The 19,874-nt window shown below is 40.5% G+C and overlaps 1 protein-coding gene across 2 annotated transcripts in view; it reads right to left on the reverse strand.

Annotated features, from left to right (window-relative positions):
• eml1 (EMAP like 1) overlaps positions 1-17,479 on the reverse strand; it is a 43,536-nt gene extending 26,057 nt beyond the window's left edge. Inside the window, exon 1 of one of the 2 annotated variants that reach the window (XM_083910610.1) lies at positions 17,348-17,479. In XM_083910610.1, coding sequence (XP_083766736.1) covers positions 17,348-17,375 — 28 coding nt within the window. In that variant the 5' untranslated portion in view covers positions 17,376-17,479. Of the gene's footprint in view, positions 1-8,444; positions 8,662-17,347 lie in introns of those variants that run through there. The other variant, XM_083910609.1, reaches the window with a different exon arrangement.
• Between the last annotated feature and the right edge of the window lie 2,395 nt (positions 17,480-19,874).

Below are 19,874 nucleotides of genomic sequence, written 5' to 3' on the forward strand. Positions count from 1 at the left end.
GAGTATATAGTTTTTCCACTGTAGTACCGACTGACTCATGGTCATCACAGCACGGCTGCACGAAACTGCTATGATCCCATCCATAGTTATAGAGCTGTTGTACACTATATCAGCACATGCAGTTATCATTTTCTACATCCTGTCAAGGCAGCAAATTTGAAAGTTACCGATTAACACATGACGCTTGAATTTACAGTATGTGCATGTTTTTTATTGCTGTGACTTTTAGCGAAGAAAGAGCCACTAAATTATACTTGGCAGTGGCTCCACCAGGCTCTGACACAAGCCTCTTTCTCTCACCCTGAACCTTTCTCACATAAAACAGGGCTTTGTGCCTCGCTAACAAACAGCCAGGAAGGAACAGGAGGCGGGACACTTGTTCACTGTGTGTGTGTGTGTGTGTGTGTGTGTGTGTGTGTGCACTGTTGTTCCATCCAGTGACACTGTTGTTATGGGAAACCAAATTTCCACTGTGGTGCGAGAATGGGGCTCACACACATGTGAGCCTGAGACTGAACATGGGCCAGACATATATCAGCCATCTGGACGCTGAGAGAGAGATGATGATAAAACATGACTGAAGAGGATATTAAAAGCTGATTTCATGTGGAATGAGAGTTTCATTCGTGGTGTGCTTCCATTTGTGAACTCTATCTGGCTCCAACACTGCTGTGTAATGTTCAATTCATTTCAGGAGTTACTGCGTAATGATTTACTTTCAGGTGTCACACTAAAGTGCAGTCCATTTTCATAAACACGGCTCTGACATTGAACTGAAAACACACCTGATCTTCAGCAGAATATCTAATTTTACACTACCGTTCAAAGGTTTGGGGTCACTTAGAAATGTCCTTATTTTTGAAGGAAAACCTGAAAAATTTGATCAAATGAATCATAAATACACTCTATACATTGTTAATGTGGTAAACGACTATTCTAGCTGCAAACGTCTGGTTTTTAATGGAATATGTACATAGGTGTATAGAGGCCCATTTCTCTCCAGTGTTCTAATGGTACATTGTGTTTGCTAATCATGTTAGAAGGTTATTGGATGATTAGAAAACAAAAAACAACTATTTTGATGAATAAAAGTGTGACTTTTCATTGTATAAAAATTGTATAGGTGACCCCAAACTTTTGAACGGTAGTCTCTACTGTTGTGCCACTGCAACAAAACAACTACGAAGAGAAATAACAAAGACACAAAACAAAACTTCAATGAGGCACACAACAACCACAAAGAGACACACAGCAACCAGGAAGTAATACAAATGTTTTTTACGTCAGTATGATAAACGTGCATTTATGAAGCGTGCAAATTACAAAATTCAACCAAGTTTCGTGTAATTTGGTGCAACTCAATCTTGGCTTGCTCCCATCCATGTTTTGCCTTAGGGGGCACTATAGAGCCCTGGTGCAACACACGGGTCCCATGTGTCAATAAAGCATTTTTCTCACAGACCTGACCTCCATGCAAAGTTTCAACAGTTTTTAATGCACGTTAACCCGCTCAAAAATGACTGCAATGACACGGAATAATATTAATCTGAAGGAAAACACAAGGCACGAAGAACCATTCCGTGCTCAAGCCTTAATTAATGCAAAACCATCCACAGAGATATGTAAAACAATCATAAACAAACGCACTGGACACAAAAACAACTACAAATAGATATAAAACTAAGACAGAATCAAACTTGGTTACCACTCTTAAGCCTTCGCAGCAAGAAGATTCCCCATTGGAACAAGGGCTTTTTGTACATGGAGTCTCAGGGTTCTCTGATTTCCTCACACAGTCCAAAAACATGTAGATTCAGGCAAATTGGACACTCTAAATGTTGTATAACATGGACTGTGATAGACTGTAGACTGTAGCATCTTCATGTGTGAAACCACACAACGCAATCTCCATTCTCTCGCCTTGACTGGACAGAGAAGCTGCGATGACACTCAAAGCACCAGAAAACGAGCAGAGACTAAAAATAATAGCATGTCTTTGGGACTCCTCGTGACTCGTGTGATTTACGACCGGTGGCCCCTCCCCCTCCCCCTCACAGGTAGAATTTAACGCTCTGCTGAACACATTTTACCATTCCTCCTACTTTGTGCTTGTAAGTCGCTTTGGGTAAAAGCATCTGCTAAATGACTGTAATGTAAGAGTCTGTTTATGGCTTTCATTTTTACACAATTATGACTCCAAAGGTTCAAGGACTTGGCCGCACAGCCACAGTGCGTCTGCTCTCCGACCTTGTGATAAAGGAGCTTTTCATATTTAGCACAGATTTAGCACAGATTTCATATTTTATTTTGTCAGCAATTTAATTTGTAAAATTTTGTGTCGCTTTGTCCTTTTTCCACGACATAAGAAAGAACCCCCTTGATTTAAAAAAGTAACTGAGTAACTTAACTTGAGTACATTTCAATTAGAAATAGACCGATATGTTTTTTTTCAGGGCCGTTACGATAATTAGTAGTCAAGGAGACCTATAACCGATACTTGGAGTTAAAGTGAAAATATTGGCGTCAAATTTTTTAGTAATACACCAACACTTTAAACTTTTAAATGCCTTTAAGTATATGTTTATTAAACAGCTTTTCCAGATTTGCAACATGATTTTTTAACCTAATAGACAATAGACATCTTTGTTATAAAATTCTAACAAAAAGTGTCGGCCGTCAGATTAAAAAAAAAGCTGATATGCGCCAAAATGCCGAATATCTGCGCCGATAATTCGCCCGGCCGATAAACGGTCTATCCCTAATTTTAAACAAGCTACTTTTTTTTACTTGTGTACATTTTTAGACCAGTACTTTTACTAAATGTTATCAAAATAGTGGTACTTTTACTTGAGTAGACTACAGTACTTCAATACTCTTCCCACCCCTGGTCATTTTCTTGATATGAAATGATCTGGAACACAATTGTGGTCATTGCATTGCTCTATAGTATAATGTCAGGATGTCAGATGACGTAGGAAGCTTTACTATCAGTCTGCTCATTGACCTTTGCGTTTAACTGACATTATACACAACATATTGCTCGCATGACCTTCCCTTCACCAGTATTTGAGGAGGGAAGATTCACGACAACGTCAGCGTCAAACGCTGCTACCACATTAACATCAGACTGTTATAACGGCATAAGTGGCGTCAACTAGCTCCAAGGGCTCCATTAGACCACACTCACTCACACTGTGGCCTGGAGCATATTATACTACAGTACTATAACTGTACAGTGCTACTATGTGGTAATGAATACACACACTGAGACTGTGTAAGTGTCAAGGTTATTATAGCTAATGAAAACCAACGAAAAACCATTTTCGTTAGCTGAAATTAGAATAAAAGTTGTTGTTTGTTTTGTTTTAAACAACAACAAAAATGTGTGTACAAAACTAACTAGAATTGTAGTGAAAATGTGCTTTTTCGTCTTTGTACATTTATTTCATATTTAATCTGAATATTTAATCCAGGGACAACATATTGAGATGAACAATCATTCACTCACTCACTCACATCTACGGGCAATTTAGAGTGTTAAAAAAAAGCAATCCATCCCTGCATGTTCTTGCAAACTCCACCCAGAATGGTCCCCGAACGTAAGGCGAACCAGCGCCCTTCTTAATGTGAGGCAACAGTGCGCCCCTGTGTGGCCTCTAAAGACACCAGTGCTACACAATATCCGCAGAAAAACCAAAAAAACGCAACAAAAAGTCTTTCACCTTGAGGCATTGCAAAGAAATGAAAATGGAAGAACAAACAACACTGTAGAAGAAAAAACAAAACTGTTCCATGACACAGCTAAAAGAGATCGATGTCAGCCATTACATGACTCAGCAGAAGAAGAAGAGGATGAGTTATCCATTCACATCAATATTTTTGACTGACAACTCAGCGGTCAGCTTTACCAGTGGATTTTTATGAGGCGTTAATATTTAAGAGGAGAACAGAAGAGAAGAGAAGGTAGAGGACGCTGGAAAACACGGCACATAAGCTCCTCACACAGCTATGTTAGAGTGTAGTGTAGTGTTTTATTCTCAGAAAGTTCCACAATTAAAGTATGTATTCCTTCCGTTCCGTAAACTGTAAACAATTCCATTTAACCAAACTCAAAGCAATTATTCAGTCAAAAATATAGTATAATAAAACCTTATACATGGTCAAAGAAACTGTGACAACCAACGCTCCCATTAACCTGAGGTTAATCATCTTAGCGTAAACAGAGATTTAAGTTTGGTGGAACTACTTTAAGGAAAAACAAAGTCATCCCTTCTTGGTTGCTTTGCTTTGTAACGTGAGCGAGATTTACTTTAATCCTAATCCCTCTACACGTGCTGTCATCGTACAAGGTTTGGACTCAATTAGCGACAGATCCAGAGTCAAGGAAAGGGAGGAGGCCAGGATGGTGTCGTGTCACCTCTACTGTGAAAATACCAACAAGTTTTAAGGTTTTATTTCCTTAAGTTTATGTAAATGTTTCTTCCTTTGCTGGTTTTGTCCTCCATCAAACCTCCATCACGCTCGGCACGAGTGTTGGAGCGGGAAGATGCAGAGGTTGTTTGATCCAAATCTGAGCAGACACTCTTTACCTCAAAAGGTAAATGAACCAATCACACCAGAGATTGTACCGTGGAATGGATTTGTTGGTGTGCAGAGAGGCGAGATGCATGAATGTGTGATCACCTCTATTACAGTAGACTGTGAGGGAGCCAGGGTTTCTTATGAAGACACGATGGTGACATCAGGAGCTAATGAACATGAGATGATTACATTTAACACACAGGGCTGAACAAGGGCCTACTGCAATTTTCCTCAAGACAAAATGTGTAAAAAAATATAATTTTAGATTAATGATACATTTAATCTAATCTAATCTTTGTTTCGCACATATAATATTTATATAAAATAAAAATAATAAAATAATTATTGCAACATTTTTTTATGTTTTTCTGATGTTCATATACAACTACAGTGTTTTTATCCTATTTTACTGTACTGATTGTGTTTTATATAATTTGACAATTGTTATTGTGTGTCATTTCAGCATTTTAGTGTCGTTTTCACACGTTCGATCATGTATATGTCATTATACTGTTCATGCAAAAGAGTTGCAAACTAGCTATAAACTCTAGGTACAGCACATCAGTTGCATGTATGTATGTATTGGAAATATGTTAACTGGATTGTCCCTATTTAAATGAAATTCTACTCTATTTTACCAATGTGTTTTAGAGTAGACATGAAAAAAAGACTTATTATAAATGCTATACTGCGATCTGAGATGCAAAACTACAAAAATACAAATAATATAAAGAGTAAGCTCGCATTAAGCACTGCTTTTCTGACATAAAAATGCAAAAAAACATCATACGAAATGTTGAAGCACATCAATAAAACAAAAAAAAAAACTGGTCTGTTCATAACACTGAGAAAAAAGCTTTTTAAAATGTTGACGACCAACGTTGAACGCCATCTCTCTTCTCCAGCTTAATGTGACCTCATAGTCATTTCCTCTAAAAACAACAACAATCTTGTTACCAGCAGCGCAAACATAAACTAACTCAATTACATGTGTCCTGTCCTCCAGACCACGGCCCATTCCAAATGTGATTTACCATTAAAAAAGAAAAAGCAGCTGCTCTAAAAGGATCCACTTGCTTCATCAGCCTGCATGTGTGTGTGTTGTAGTTCATCCGAGTAGAATAAATGACATCATTGATTTGTGAGTGCATCTGAGTTCATACACACACTGGTTCTCTCTGTGTGTGTATGTAAGAAACTTACAACCAACTTAAACACCCACAAAGGCACACGCCTTCAACTAGCTCCTTTTCATTCCACCCTGTGTTGTAAAGAAAATTGACCAAAATTCAACGTCAAAGTCACTTCCTTCAAAGAAAACAAAAGCCTGTTTACTGTGTTTCTGTCAAGTTTTATGAGGTAAAGATGTGGAAAAAATCCAATCCTGGTCAAATTTAATCTGACTCTGTGACAGAATGTGAATTAAACAAACACAGCAGCCGCATAATGATTCTAAAGGTCCCATATTACACCCTATTTCTCCAAGTTAAACTAGTTCCCTGGTGTCCTAATGAACATGTCTGTGACATGCTTTGGTCAAAATACCTTAAGAATGAAGCACCACAGCAGTTCAGTCACCCTGACAAAACAGCCCTGTTCAGAACACTTAAGGGACAGGAAATGACATCATCCACAGAGGCTACTGGGAGCTAACAGCAGTTAGCATTCGGAAAAGTGATCTAGCAGGCACGTTGCTGTCATATATAACATGTATCCACTGGACAGATAAATCCTCTGAGGCTGGAAGTTTGTGTAGGACTCTGTGCTGCACTGTGGAGCCAAGAATAGAACTTTTCGCGGACTTTTTTGTTTTCAGATGCCGTTGCCCTCTCTAGCACTCTCACGTGTTTTATGGACAAAGCGGAGCTCAGCGAGACAACAATTCCAGGAATTTAGCGCATTGTGACGTCCCAGTGAGCACGGAAGTTAACATCCCGTTTTATCTCCTGTATTTAGACTGAGGAGAACCACAAAAACATGAGTGAGTTGACTGAAAGGACCTACAGAGTCCCAAATATAAGGATTTAAATGATTAAAAAGTTGATTTTGCATAATATGGGACCTTTAAGTTTATCCTTCATTTGTGGAAAAAGTGTATATGTGGGGGGGGGGGAGAAACTGCCCTTTAAGTGAGTTTACTGAATGTGTGGGAAATAAAGAGAGAGAGTAAAGAATACAAAGCAAAGGGGCTGGAGGAGAGAAAATCAAGATGTTTTCCTGCATCTACTTTCACACACAGAGAGGAAAACGTGACATAGTGAAGGATTACGTGTGAGCTCTTCTTAAGATGATTCTCCCTCTGCTCACAGTCATGTCACTTGTTTGTTTTATACTTTGGAAGTAAATAAAGCTTATTTACTTTGCACTTTTCACAGAGTGCATAAATACAATACTACAGCAAGGACAATAAGAGCACATACGACATAAACAGAATAAAATCAATCAAGATACGTTTTCAACTCCTTCTTAAAAGTCTCGGACTCTTAAAAACAGGTACGGGGTCATCAAGAGTCGTGCTGGAGGAGCAAGGTACGAGGAGATGGGGAAGTATAAGACAGGGCTTGGTCGTGCAAAGCTGCAATCTACAAAAAAAATCTCCTTTACATCACACAAGGTTTCCTGGCTAAGCTCAGGTCAACCTTGACAGAGCAGCACACTATCAGTCAAGAGTTTTAAAGGTGGATTCCCACTAAGTTTCTATGACTGGAGACAGCTACACCTGTTTTTCAGGTCAGGTGTGATCACTGACACAAACAGATCTCACGCTCACATTCATTTCACTTAGACGTCAACTTATTCCTGTTTCCTTCACATTGGAAGATGTGCATTAACAGAGCTACACTTCACAAGAAGTATAATAAACATAAAAACACATTTTAGTATAGGATGACCTACATTTATGCAAATTTAATGAGAGCAACCCACGAGGGACAAGAGCCTTTTAACCAGATTCACCACACGAGTAATTTGTGAAATTATAGCAAAGCACACAGAGAGATCTCACAATGTGATTCCACACCGACTGATAATGTTTACACAGCACTGAGAACATTCATCCATCCATGTTCTACCGCTCGAGTGTGAGAGAATGAATGGTTTGTCTCTGTGTGTCCCTGTGATGCACTGGTGACCCGTCCTTTCCAATCCAATACAACTTTATTTATAAAGCACTTTAAAAACAACAGCAGCTGAAACAGAGTGACATAAATAAATAAATAAAACAAAACATACAAAGGGTGTGACCGCCGCCTGTCGCCCTACTGTACGTCAGCTGGGAGCCGCGGTAGAAAATGGATCATTTTAAAGTAAACAGAGAAGTAGCTTTTCATTTTCATTTTCATTTTTAAAAAAATGAAACCAAACGTTGCATAAGCTTATTTTGAAACTCTGAAGCTGATTGGAAACAGCTCCTAAACTGAGGTCATAGTGATGTGTCATGCTGCTCTCTGCTCATCCCTGAGTCACTCTCTCCCACCCAGAACAACATCAGCAGAGCTTTCTCCTGCCAGAGAACAACTTTCATTACAGTTACTCGTGGAGGTTTCTGCGTTTTGTCTCGCGCTGTGAAAGCCGATTGTAATCAGACGACAGAAATACACTCATCACAAGCTCCTCTTGTTTTGTTTATCAGCTCTCTGCTTCCTGTCCGTCCTACACTGTTGACATTAATCTTGAGCTGATCATACAAACAAAACATCTTCTTCTTTGTGCACTGGTTAATCTGTAGCATTGCAGCCAGGTTTAAACAGTATATATATTTATGTAAGAGAGAGAGAGAAAAGTGATGCATGAACAGCATCATAAACCTTGAGGACACATGGTGTCAGCTGATGTCATGTCAGGGCAGGATTTGGAGGCTTTACCGTTGCAGAACTGAAGCAGTGATGAGGTGTCATACAGGCTGCTGTAGCTGGAGAAGCCGTCCTCCATTCTGTGTCCTCCTCTCTGTTGTGTCCACCACTGCTTTTAGTCTCTCCTCTCTCTCTCTCTCTGTGTGGTGAGTGACTCCCCTCTCTCCCTCTCTGTTAGTTTATCCTTCACTTGGCGTCCAAGACTCTCCCTCCATTCACTCGGCGCGGGTCAGGCTCCCTGGGTGAGTCACCATGGCAACCCATTCACTCGGATTATGTCATGTGAACGTACACTTCTTCTTCTTCTTCTTCTTCTTCTTCTTCTTCTCCTCTTAAAAACAAAAGTCCTTGAACTACAGCAGAGAGACACTTCCTGATGAGGAATGACTGCACCGACAGAGAGTTTGAGAGGCTGCTGCTGAACTTGTCCTCCTCTCCTCCCTCTCTTCTTCTCCTCCTCCCTCTCTCCTTGTGTCTTGAGCAGAGGTAACTGTGTATCGTCAGCTCTCAGCAGCAGAGGAGAGAAAGACAGCTGAATATGGACTTAAGCTGTGAGCGCGCGCATGCAGACTGTGGCGGAGGCTGTTTACTGTGTGTGTGTGTGTGTTTGTTTATGTGTATTACGGGATGTGTGTGCGTGTGTGTGTGTGAAAGAGAGATAATGCTCAGGACAGCCCAGCTTGCCTCTGTCACACACACTGCGAACAAGTCACAGCCCAGTGGGCGGGGCCTGTTCAATAGCTCCGCCTCCTTTGGGTTAGAATGAGAGAGAGAGAAAGAGAGAGAGAGAGAGAGAGAGAGTAGTTTGGGATTTTTCATTAGTTTGGGTTAGGTTTTTAATATGAGTTAGTTTTAATAGTTCATTTTTTATTTTGTAAATGTTTCGTTTTAGTTTAGTTTAATTACCACTATGTTGATTTACTTTGACTTAACTCAACTCAAATGTATTTATAGAGCACATTTAAAACAAACAAACAACTGAGGTTGCTTAAGAGAATGACATCAAATAACACAATAAAAATCAACTTGTGTTAAATACCGTGGAGTAATAGTAGGTTTTAAAGGGACAATGTGTAGTATTTATGGGTTTATATAACCCAGAATCCACTTTTTTATACATATTATGTGCTCCTGCATTGTCTAGTCGCTCTATAATAGTTTTTGTTTCATTTTCGTAGTGTTTCAAAAAGTCATGTAAAATAACATGGTCGCGGGCCGCGGTTGCATAGCCACTGTTAGCAGCGAGACGCCATGTTTCTACCGGAGCCTGTAAGGACAAACGCGAGAGAACAAATCAAGCGTCTCTTTACTTGTAGCGGAAGTCCCGCCTCCTCTCCCTCGCCTCACGAACCTCATCTGCTGACACGGAGAAAGACGTTTGACCAGCTGCGGATACCGTAGCGCTCAGGGAAGGGAGGGGGTGAGCAGAGCAGCAGGTCTTTGTTGTAAATTTCAGCCTCTCCTCTAGATGGCACTATAAACTACTTATTTCCCCTTTAAAGTTTTTAAAAAAAATACTCCGAATAAAAGTTACTTAAATCTCACGTGAATTGTTTTTAATTAAAGGCAAACCTTTACAGATTAAAGTGCTGACAAAATAAAATATGTAAACACATCAGTCAAAGTGGGTCAGGTCACTTTAACCTCACACACTCAGGAACCTTAATTTACGCCAATTCACCTGTCATTCACCTTTTCTTACTGAGTAACGGATGTGATTTAAAATTTAGTGAATTACAGTACCTCCAAAAAAACACACTTTGGTAAAAGTACAATTACAAATTGTACACAAAGTAAACAAAAAAACCTACTCAATTACAGTAACAGGAGTAAATGTAATTGTGTGTGTGTCTTTAACCTAACCAAGTCTTAATCCTGTTTAAAAAAAAAGCTGATTCTGATTCTCATATAGAAATATGGTTCTGCCTCATTAGGACCAGGCTTTAGTCCCCATCAGGACTTCCTGTGTCCTGTATCATGTCCTGAAGGAGTCACACAGGGACAACACGCCAACAACACACCAAACATCACATCTTTCCCTGCAGCTGCCATCAAACACTTTGGAAAGAGAACCCGCGGCAGAGGATCTTCACTGTGTCTAAAACGTGATTATCATAGTGTCTGTGTGTCTGTGTGTGTCTTATCTGTCCCACTGCAGACTGCACACAGACCGGGGGGATCATCAGAACAAGGGCATGAGGAGGTGGAGAGAGAGAGAGTACATGAGAGGCTGAAAGAGAGGAATAAAAATGGGATAGAGGGGGGAAGGGACAGAGGAGGAGGAAGAAGAGAAAGAGCTTGAGGAGGGTGAGGGGTGAAAGTGAAAGGCTGGGAGTTTATCTTCAGCGGGGGGGAAGAGGATAACCCTGTAAACAGCACGCTTCTTAACTCTACATGTGTAGGAAGCCCCTTTGCATTATTTATCATTCAAGCTTGTAGGGGAAAATAATGAGGCTGAAGAAGAGAGTCTGTGGCCTATATTCATGTGTGACAAGATGGAGCTGAGGAGATCATACAAAGGCAAGAAGAAGACGACATGTTTACATTTAATTTAAGAAAGGGATGCAGAGGATGAGAAAAGCCTCGGTTCAAGGCCTCCTTAAACTCACAGCTGCAAACACTGCACCCTGATTCGCTCGTTGCACAATAACTTCTCGCCACACACACACACAGATCCACCAAGTCTGGATGGGATTATGTAAGAAAAACAAGGTGTTCTTTCACACACACGTGCCTGTAAAATCTCAATATTTCTACTCCAAAACACGCCGTAACGACTATTTAGTCTGCAACTAAGCACTCAATACGGTGTGCAACGCCACAAACAGAGCACGACAGGAATTCCATGCAGCTTCTATAGCCCACACAAGTAAACATCTCCTGTGTTTTGCTCGGAAAGCACGCTTTGTTTTGTCTGCGGGGTTCAGATTACTGTAGATCTAATGCTCGGGCAGATTTGGAGTTCAGATTATGGACGGGGTCTGGTTTTCTGGATGCGTCTCTATGAGCATATGCTCACATGAGAGAGAAGGAGGAGGCGGAGAAAACTGGGCTGTATCCCAACATAAATTCACCCCCATGGGTCTCAAAACCCCACCTACAACCTAAAGGGGTGGCAGGTGGTGGAACTACTGCTGCTGCTGCTGCTCCACTCCTCCTCGTCCCACACCTCATTGTTCCAGAGTGAATTTTTGTTTGGCAGGGTCAGAGCTACAGTATCTCACCATAAAACATCCTCAGCTCAAGATCACTTGAACAAATCTTGGCTTCAGATCTTTGTTTTTTTTCACCCGTTGTATTCAAACTGAGTGGGTTGTTTCTTTTCAGCACCGAAAACTGCTGACTCTCCTTTTATTCACACGTGATCGGTCATTCAGTTTGTCACAGGACCATGGATTATATACACAATCAAATCCAGAGCTGAGGAGGAAACAAGGTCAATCCTCCTGAATGAGCCAGCCACCATCTGTGTGCCTGTCCTGCTTTGTGCTTTTACACCCAATTCATCCAACATCCAAGTCTTTATATACGGGACAAAAACAAAGGTTTTCAGGGGATTCAACCAATTTAAACTTGACAATACAGTAGCACGAGTGTAAGTCGTGTCCATTACTGAACCATGACTGAAGAAGATATTAAATTAAGACACAGTCTTTTTGTAGATACAGAATGGATGATCTGTTAAGATTTAAATAGTAATTCAGTTCAGAACTTTTGAAATAAATTATACACTCTGCAAAATGAATAGAAAATATAGTCAAGACATATACACAGATTAGAAATAATGATTTTGATTCAAAATAATAATAATAATAATAATAAATAATAATAATAACATTTTCAGCTGTGCTAACATCATTGCACAAGGGTTTTCAAGGGTTTTCTAATCATCCAATAGCCTTCTAACACGATTAGCAAACACAATTACCATTAGAACACTGGAGAGAAATTAAAAACCAGACGTTTGCAGCTAGAATAGGCGTTAACATTAACAATGTAGAGTGTATTTCTGATTCATTTAATGTTATATTCATTGGAAAAAAGTGTTTATCCTTCAAAAATAAGGACATTTCTAAGTAACTTCCAATAGCCTCGGCTCTTTTTGTGTTGAATGCTAGTTAGTATTGAACACTAAGACTTGCTAACTAGCAGAGTAACTAGCTTGACAACATGCTTTTCCCACTGTACAGTCCCGGCACGACATGGCACAGCTCTGCTCTACACCGTTTGGTTCGTGTTTTTCCATTACTGTAGCCCCTCCTCAATGTGGGCGGAGTCGTCGTAGCACGGCTGCATGAAACTGCCATGGCGGTCTCCTCTGTTAAATATTGAGATTTTAGAAAGGTCCTTCGCTAAATGTTGGAGATTAATGCAATTTTTCAGGATTTTCAAGTCCAACTCTAACATTTATCAAGGACTTTTCTAAAATCTCAATATTTAACAGTTGCTAAATAAGAAAGCACCTGACACCTTTCATGCTGGCTCGCAATCTGAAAAGAGCTTCTGTTAACGTTCACAGTAACACATGCCCTTCCTTCCTCAACATGTCAACAAAATATATGCCCATGGTCATGTGTATTAATACTTCATTATTGCCATCTGCTCCACCGAAAAAACCTACTTCTGACAGTGAATATTTCAGTGTGTGGAACACAGAACACACGCAGGTTACCAGAACTACAGCTCAGATTAGATTATGTAGCCGTTTTATGTATCACTGCACAGGAACATGGCCTCAGGATTAAAGCAAATGGCAGCTACACACACACACACACACACACACACAGAGCACAAGCAGCTGCAGTGATGTCAGATGATGATGATGTTTGTGATTCAGGGGGAAAAACTGGGTCACCAGCAATGTTGATTTTTAATTTCTGTTTGGATCCATTTGCCATTTCACTCATGGCTGCGCGGGTGAAAAGATAAAATACAGTGTGGACGCTGAGCCAAAGAAAGACTTAGAGGCAGAGACAGTGAAGACATGTGAGTGTGGAAGTCGAGAATCAGCTTTTGGTCTGCAAATAGCTCCTAATCCTGAGGCTGTAGAGCAGCAGAGCAGAGAGGCTCACTCCACCTCATATTCCCTGTTAGGGAGACAAAATACTGAAATACTAATACTAGTAGTTTGGAAATCTAAAAATCTTGACTGCTATTTGACCCATGGTTTATATATATATACATGTAGATGCTGTCTCCCTAGCATTCCTCATTTTCCATATCACACTCATAATAATCGGTAGCTGAATTTAGGTTTTCACTCTAAAACCAAAGTAATTCACAGACTTTTGTGCTTAATGTGTGTGTGTAATGTACACTATATACAAATATAATAATAATAAAAATTAAACATAATATAAAATATACACTATTTTAACATGTAGTAAATTGTAAATAACTGCCAGATTTTGAAAGTTATTCTGAGAAAAATGGGCAAAACGGAGATTTTGATTTAAAGGGTTAAAGGGAACTCCTTCACCAACTGCAGAAGATGACACAGCGTTAACTCTCTTATTTCAAGCAGCGCTTCAGCCATAATGTGCTCCATAAATTCATAACGATTAACATTTTATTGGCCATAAAAGTGCTGTTGTCTCTGCTAAGAGTGAACAGGGCGTGTAATGGAGGAGAAAAATGCAAGAGGAGGGCTCACAAAATAGATATTGCCCATGTGTGGAGAACAATGCGTGACATTTAGAACATAATGATAACAAATCAGATCACGGTCGCTCCTGTGTCAGAGTTTATCTCCTTGCCTTCACGTTAATGATGCCACAGAAGTGCGGATGAAAAGTTACCCACCGACTTCTTCTTCTTCAACCTAATCTATATGTTAATGAGGCGTAACGTGGACACACGACAGGCGCCGGGGGTGGAAGTATGAATCAGTGAATGTGACTGCTGTCACAAAGCAGAAAATGTCACTCTTGCAGGTCAGTGTAATAGGAGACACTGTCATTCATCAACCTCCACCGACTGTTATGATGCTATAATCTGAGGACAACGATCTACATCCACACACTGTGAGCTGTGTGTTCTCGCCAACATTAATCACATCTGACTCGGGCTGCTGGAACATCCATGATCACCCAAGAACTCTGCTTCCTCCTCTCTCTCTGAGAACTGTAACCCTCCTCTGTTACACACAGCACTCTTTCACTCACTTTTCAGTCACCATAAGTCACAAACTCTCTAATTCTCTCCTCCCTATTGCATCTTTTTTGAGGGCTTGTCCAAATCCCAAGAGTCACAGATCTTTGCAACTGCATCATCCTGGTGTGAAAGTCGTTCGGGGGAAAAGGGAAGAGGGAGGGGCTTATGGCAATGAAAATCAGTTTTCATAAAGGTGACTTTTTGTCGTGTTTGAAATACATAAACGAAAGTCTCCCTGAAGGCCGCCATCTTGGGCTGAACAGCCATTTTTTCTTCTTTTTTTGCATTCCTTCTGAATCAAATAACTTTTCTTCATGCATGTAAGTGGCAAACTTAATTCCAAAGCAAGCCAAAGTGTAAATTCCTCAAGTCAAGGAGGAGTCATCCCATACATCCAGGTTACATTTCCATCCACATATTATATTCAAGCCTCTCTCTCGGATCAACAACACAGAAATATTCCCTTGATGTTGCAGGTTGTGAATGACGCTTTATCGATTTAACAGTGACAAAAAAAATAACAACCTTTTTACACCAAATTGAAACCAAAACAAAACGGGAAAAAAGTGCATTGTAGTAGCTGTTTAAAGTAAATTAGTGTGTCATATTGAACCCAAAAGGTGCACAATATTAGCAACAGCATTAGTTTGCCTGAATTAAGATAAATATTTGTCACATAATGACCCCACACATGGTCAGTGCTCATGTAGGGAAGATCTGAGGGTCAGTGAAAACTGTCTCATTTTTCCTCGTTGTTTCTGGCTGGTCCCAAGAAGAGGTTGCATTCCAAGGGGCCACCATTTGAACAGGCTGGATTTAAACTAATTTCAAACCAAATTCACTCAATTCTTATGCTCCTTCCAAGGTGAAAAATGCTCAGTCCTTCAGTTTGGTGCCCTAAAATAAACTCTGCTGAGGAAACCCGTCTTCACTGGAGCCGTCACACTCCTGCTGTGTCTCAAATACACTCACACACAAAACTGCAGGTGAAAACTGACCCGTTTTCAGCCAGTCTGGCAGTCTGACAGTCAGAGGACGGTTTATCTGTGGTCTTGAGTGGACGTTCACTCTCAGCTCTACTGTACGTCTCAGATTTCACACACAACCTCCTCTATAATGACATGTCATTTTCTGCACTTTCTTGCCTCATCTTGATCTATATCCTCTTCCCCAATCCTGTCAAAGCTTTTCCTTTGCCCTTTTCCTATGACCACCATTGAAAAATATGCCACTACTGCCACCAGCAGGACAGTTGGTGGACTGCGGGATCTAATTGTATACAGAAACTTTCCAAAAACTTGTTTTTGTTATGTATTTGGCAAATGACAAACCAAATTCACCTTTTTTATACCCAAATTTGAGCCGGCGAAAAGTCAGAAAATAAATCAAGCATAACATTCAACCACTATGCAAACTATAATTTAACGTCTTAATCGAGAAATAATAACGTAAAACAGGGTTTTAACCTCTTGACTCGAGCCTTTTCCTATTTTATTCCACCCTGTGTTGTATTTTACTGTTTTATTTGCATATGTTGTTTAATTTCAAAGTAAAAGCAGTTTTACAATTTGTGTAACCTAACTGAAGGTGATTAGGCTGAATAAAAAAAAAATTAGTTTAGTTTAGATATATTCTAGAACAGGGGTGATTTTTTTTTACATTGTGATTAATAATCTAATTAAGAATAATCTAAACATAAAGTAATTTTTCACTTCCATACACCAAGTGTTTGTGCCTTTATATAGAGCCACTGTGATCTATAGGTTGTAATGCACACATGTAAATGGTAAACATGGGCATACTATTGTATTGTTGTACTTATTTTTCTCAAGAAATGTCATGTTTTTGTAAAAAAAAGGTACTTCAATGAATGTAGAACAAACAGACAAAGCGATAAAAGATGAATGATGGATGGATAATGAAGGTGTGGTCAGAGGATGGTTCAGATTCTTATCGATGCAAAAGGCTGCAACAACATCAAAACAAACAATTACTTCTACATCCGAGTCATGTTTAATTATACTTAAGGGGGGGAAGCACGCACGGCTTGAGTCGGGAGAGGAAACTGAAGGGAAAAAAAAGACGAGATAAAGGACAAGGGACGCGATGGGAGAGACAGAAAGAGAATTAAACATGAGTGAAAGCACAAAACCACAGGAGGAGGAAGAGGAGGAGGAGGGATTCTATTTATAACTAATTGTTTCTGATGGTCTGTCAGTCAACCAGAATTAATGCCTTTTCTATCAGCTTAGCTGCTGCACTTCAGGGAAATGACCCACACACACACACACACACACACACACACACACACACACATGCACCTGCACACAAACACAATAGCACTGGTGTGTCCACAAGGAGCTGTGGGAGTACTGGGATGATGTGGGCTACACTCTCTCTGCCCTACTTTCTTTTCGTGTTTTTAAACTTCAACACAGTCATCATAAAATATATTCAATGAAACCACAGCAGGGGGAATCACTCCCCCTCACCCCCCACCACCCCACCCACCATTTCCATATAAGGGCCCGAAACTGCAGCAGCTCCACTTTGCAGCTGAATACTTGCTGGGTGAGCTGTCCCAGTGGAGGGGCTTCAGTCTAAAACAGGAAGGAGCAAGAAACTACAACCCCCCCTACCTCCAGTTAGGGTTACCTCCTATTTATAAGGGTTACCCAGGTAACCCTAACCCCCCTTGAACATAAATCCACATGCACATGTGGACACCTAGACTACATGTAAGAGTGTGTGTGTTGTCTTACCCAGTGGAAGCCCCTCACAGTCAGACATGGTTACTGCAGGCACAGAAGAGGACCAGGACAGTGTCTTCGTCTGTCAGTGGAGTCTTCTCTATGTTTTTATTACACTGTTTTTAGCCTCTTAGCTGTCAGTCTCTCTCTGTGTTTAGCTCTCCTACAACTATCCTCTATGTCTCCTTTCCCTTCCTCTTCCCTCTCCCCGCTCTGCACAGTACGACCAGTAGGCCGGTGGACACGCCAATCAAACAGCACCCTTCACGATTGGACTCTAAATTTGTAACTAACAGACTTCCCTTGGGATTCTATTTCCCTCAGCAGGCCTTTTTTTGGATATTACTTCACAGGCTTTTTTTTTTCCTGATTTCATCTCATGGTTTAAACCGAACAATGAAAATGATTTATACTCAAAGTGCTACAAGGACAAGGCAACACTAAAGATGAAAACAAAATAACTAACATAATAAAAACTTGATAATTCCTCAGCTCAACAAGACGTGAAAATATACCATGTTCCAAGTTGTATACGACGGTTATGGCTTTAACTGTCAAAAAAAAACTCAGCTTCTATAAGCCAGGGATGACCTGATCAGAGCGACTTTCTAACATAATAGCAAAGTATCCATCTATCGTCTATCACAGCTATCAAAGGCATCCACACACCTGTACCATCAAATAAATGAGACGATATCAGGCTTCAGCAGAGCTTAGTTATGAGCTGACCATTAGAATCAGGTGTGTTTGAGCAGGGAAACCTCTAAAACATGCAGGACAGTGGCTCCCCAGGACCAGGAGTGAGAAACCCTGATTTAAAACAGCAAAGGACCACAATACCATATTTCTTTCCCAATAAGAGTAACTATTAAGATGTGCTTAATTAACCCTTAGGCACACCATTGGTAAATTGCCATGGGAAAAATACACAACTCCTTATGTGGACTTCCTAGGTGTGTGTGTGTTATTATAGGTCATATATTCAGGCTTTACAGAACGTGTTTTTTCGTCTCTTTATGTGATGTTGAGTCAAAGTTATTATTAATTTTACATCACATTTTTTGGTATAGTTATATCAAGTAGCAGTAATTGTGCTTAGAATCATAAGGATTAGAATTTAAATTTTTGTTCATAAAAACGAGCCAAGCGAACGTTGAACTGTGACTTATTTCACAAATTAAATCCGATTTTTAAATTGTATTTAATTTTAAATGTAGTACCTTTTGCTCAGGTGTGTTTATATAGTTGGTGAATTATTATTATTATTGTTTTTAAGATAAGACACTCTATATTGCACATTGTTATATCCTCTGTATGAGGCACATTTGAACAAAAAAGCAGCCTAAATGCTCTGTGTTCTAAGGGTCAAGGTCAAAGGTTAACTACTTTAACTGTTCACATGTAATCCTGCATTAATTACCGATTCCTACACCGTTATTATCTGAAAAAGCAATGGTCTGCAACAACACAAAGAGGCCCCACTTTTCTCTTACAGTACAAGCCCACCATGAAATTACCTGAATCAAAGTTGTTCTCCAGCCCACAGCGTTTTCTTCTTATCCGTTTGAGCCCTGTAAGACAAAACAACAGGAAGTTAGAGTTCACTTTTTTACCCCTCGAAAGAGAAAACCTGGCACTGGTGTCCTGAAAAAGCTCCTGTTTTTGTTTGGCGGTAGTAGCTTTTAGGACCTCTGAGGGGCGCTGGTGTCTCATTGGCGATTTTCCATGTGGTGTCATGTGCACTGAGAAATTGCCAGGCTCAAGTAACTCACAGAGTGCACTTCTGACAGCTATACTTAATCTGGGCGTTGTGTTTTTATTTCCTATAAATAAGCCACGAGCCGTGCCGTGCCGTGCCAACCCTCAGATATTAAAGCAGTGATGAAGTTCTCTCACAGCAGAGATACAAGACACAGAGAGAGAGAGAGAGAGAGTGAGAGTAGAAACCATGACGAGGAAAAGCAGGAACATTTAAGATCACAGACATTCTGAACTCTGACACACCAGCACAGGGGAGGGAAAGTGTCCGGGTCACTGGTCCACTCGAGTGCACACAGCTTTGATTAAAGTCGACGTCTGACCTTTTCCACACACACACGTGCGCGCGCACACACACGCACACTCTTCTTGAATGACTTTTCAGCTTACTCAGCTGACCCTTTGTGTCTTGACTGAGAGGATTATGATGAGGCCAGGAAGCGAGCATGTGACTAAAGTGGGGGTCAGACGGTAGACATGTCCAGCAGGAGCGGTGTCACAGAGGTGTGTGTGTGTGGGGGGGGGGGGGGGGTGGACCAGGGTTATCTGGAGGTTTTGGGAGAGAACACAGAGGTTGGGATGTCCATTATCTGCTCTCCTGTCACACATGTTCCCAAACCTAACACAGCACCCTCAGGCTTTACACCCATGATCAGCTTTGCTGTTTGATCTCCAGCTCTTGTTTGCAGAAGAGCTTGAAGCCCCCCCCTTTACCCCCCGCCCCCCCCCTTTTGCAAACGTAACCTAAACCTTCACCCCCAGCCAAAGACCTCTTGACCCC

Source organism: Microchirus variegatus, assembly GCF_963457635.1.
Source record: "Microchirus variegatus genome assembly, chromosome: 2".
In the NCBI taxonomy this organism is placed as follows: Eukaryota; Metazoa; Chordata; class Actinopteri; order Pleuronectiformes; family Soleidae; genus Microchirus; species Microchirus variegatus.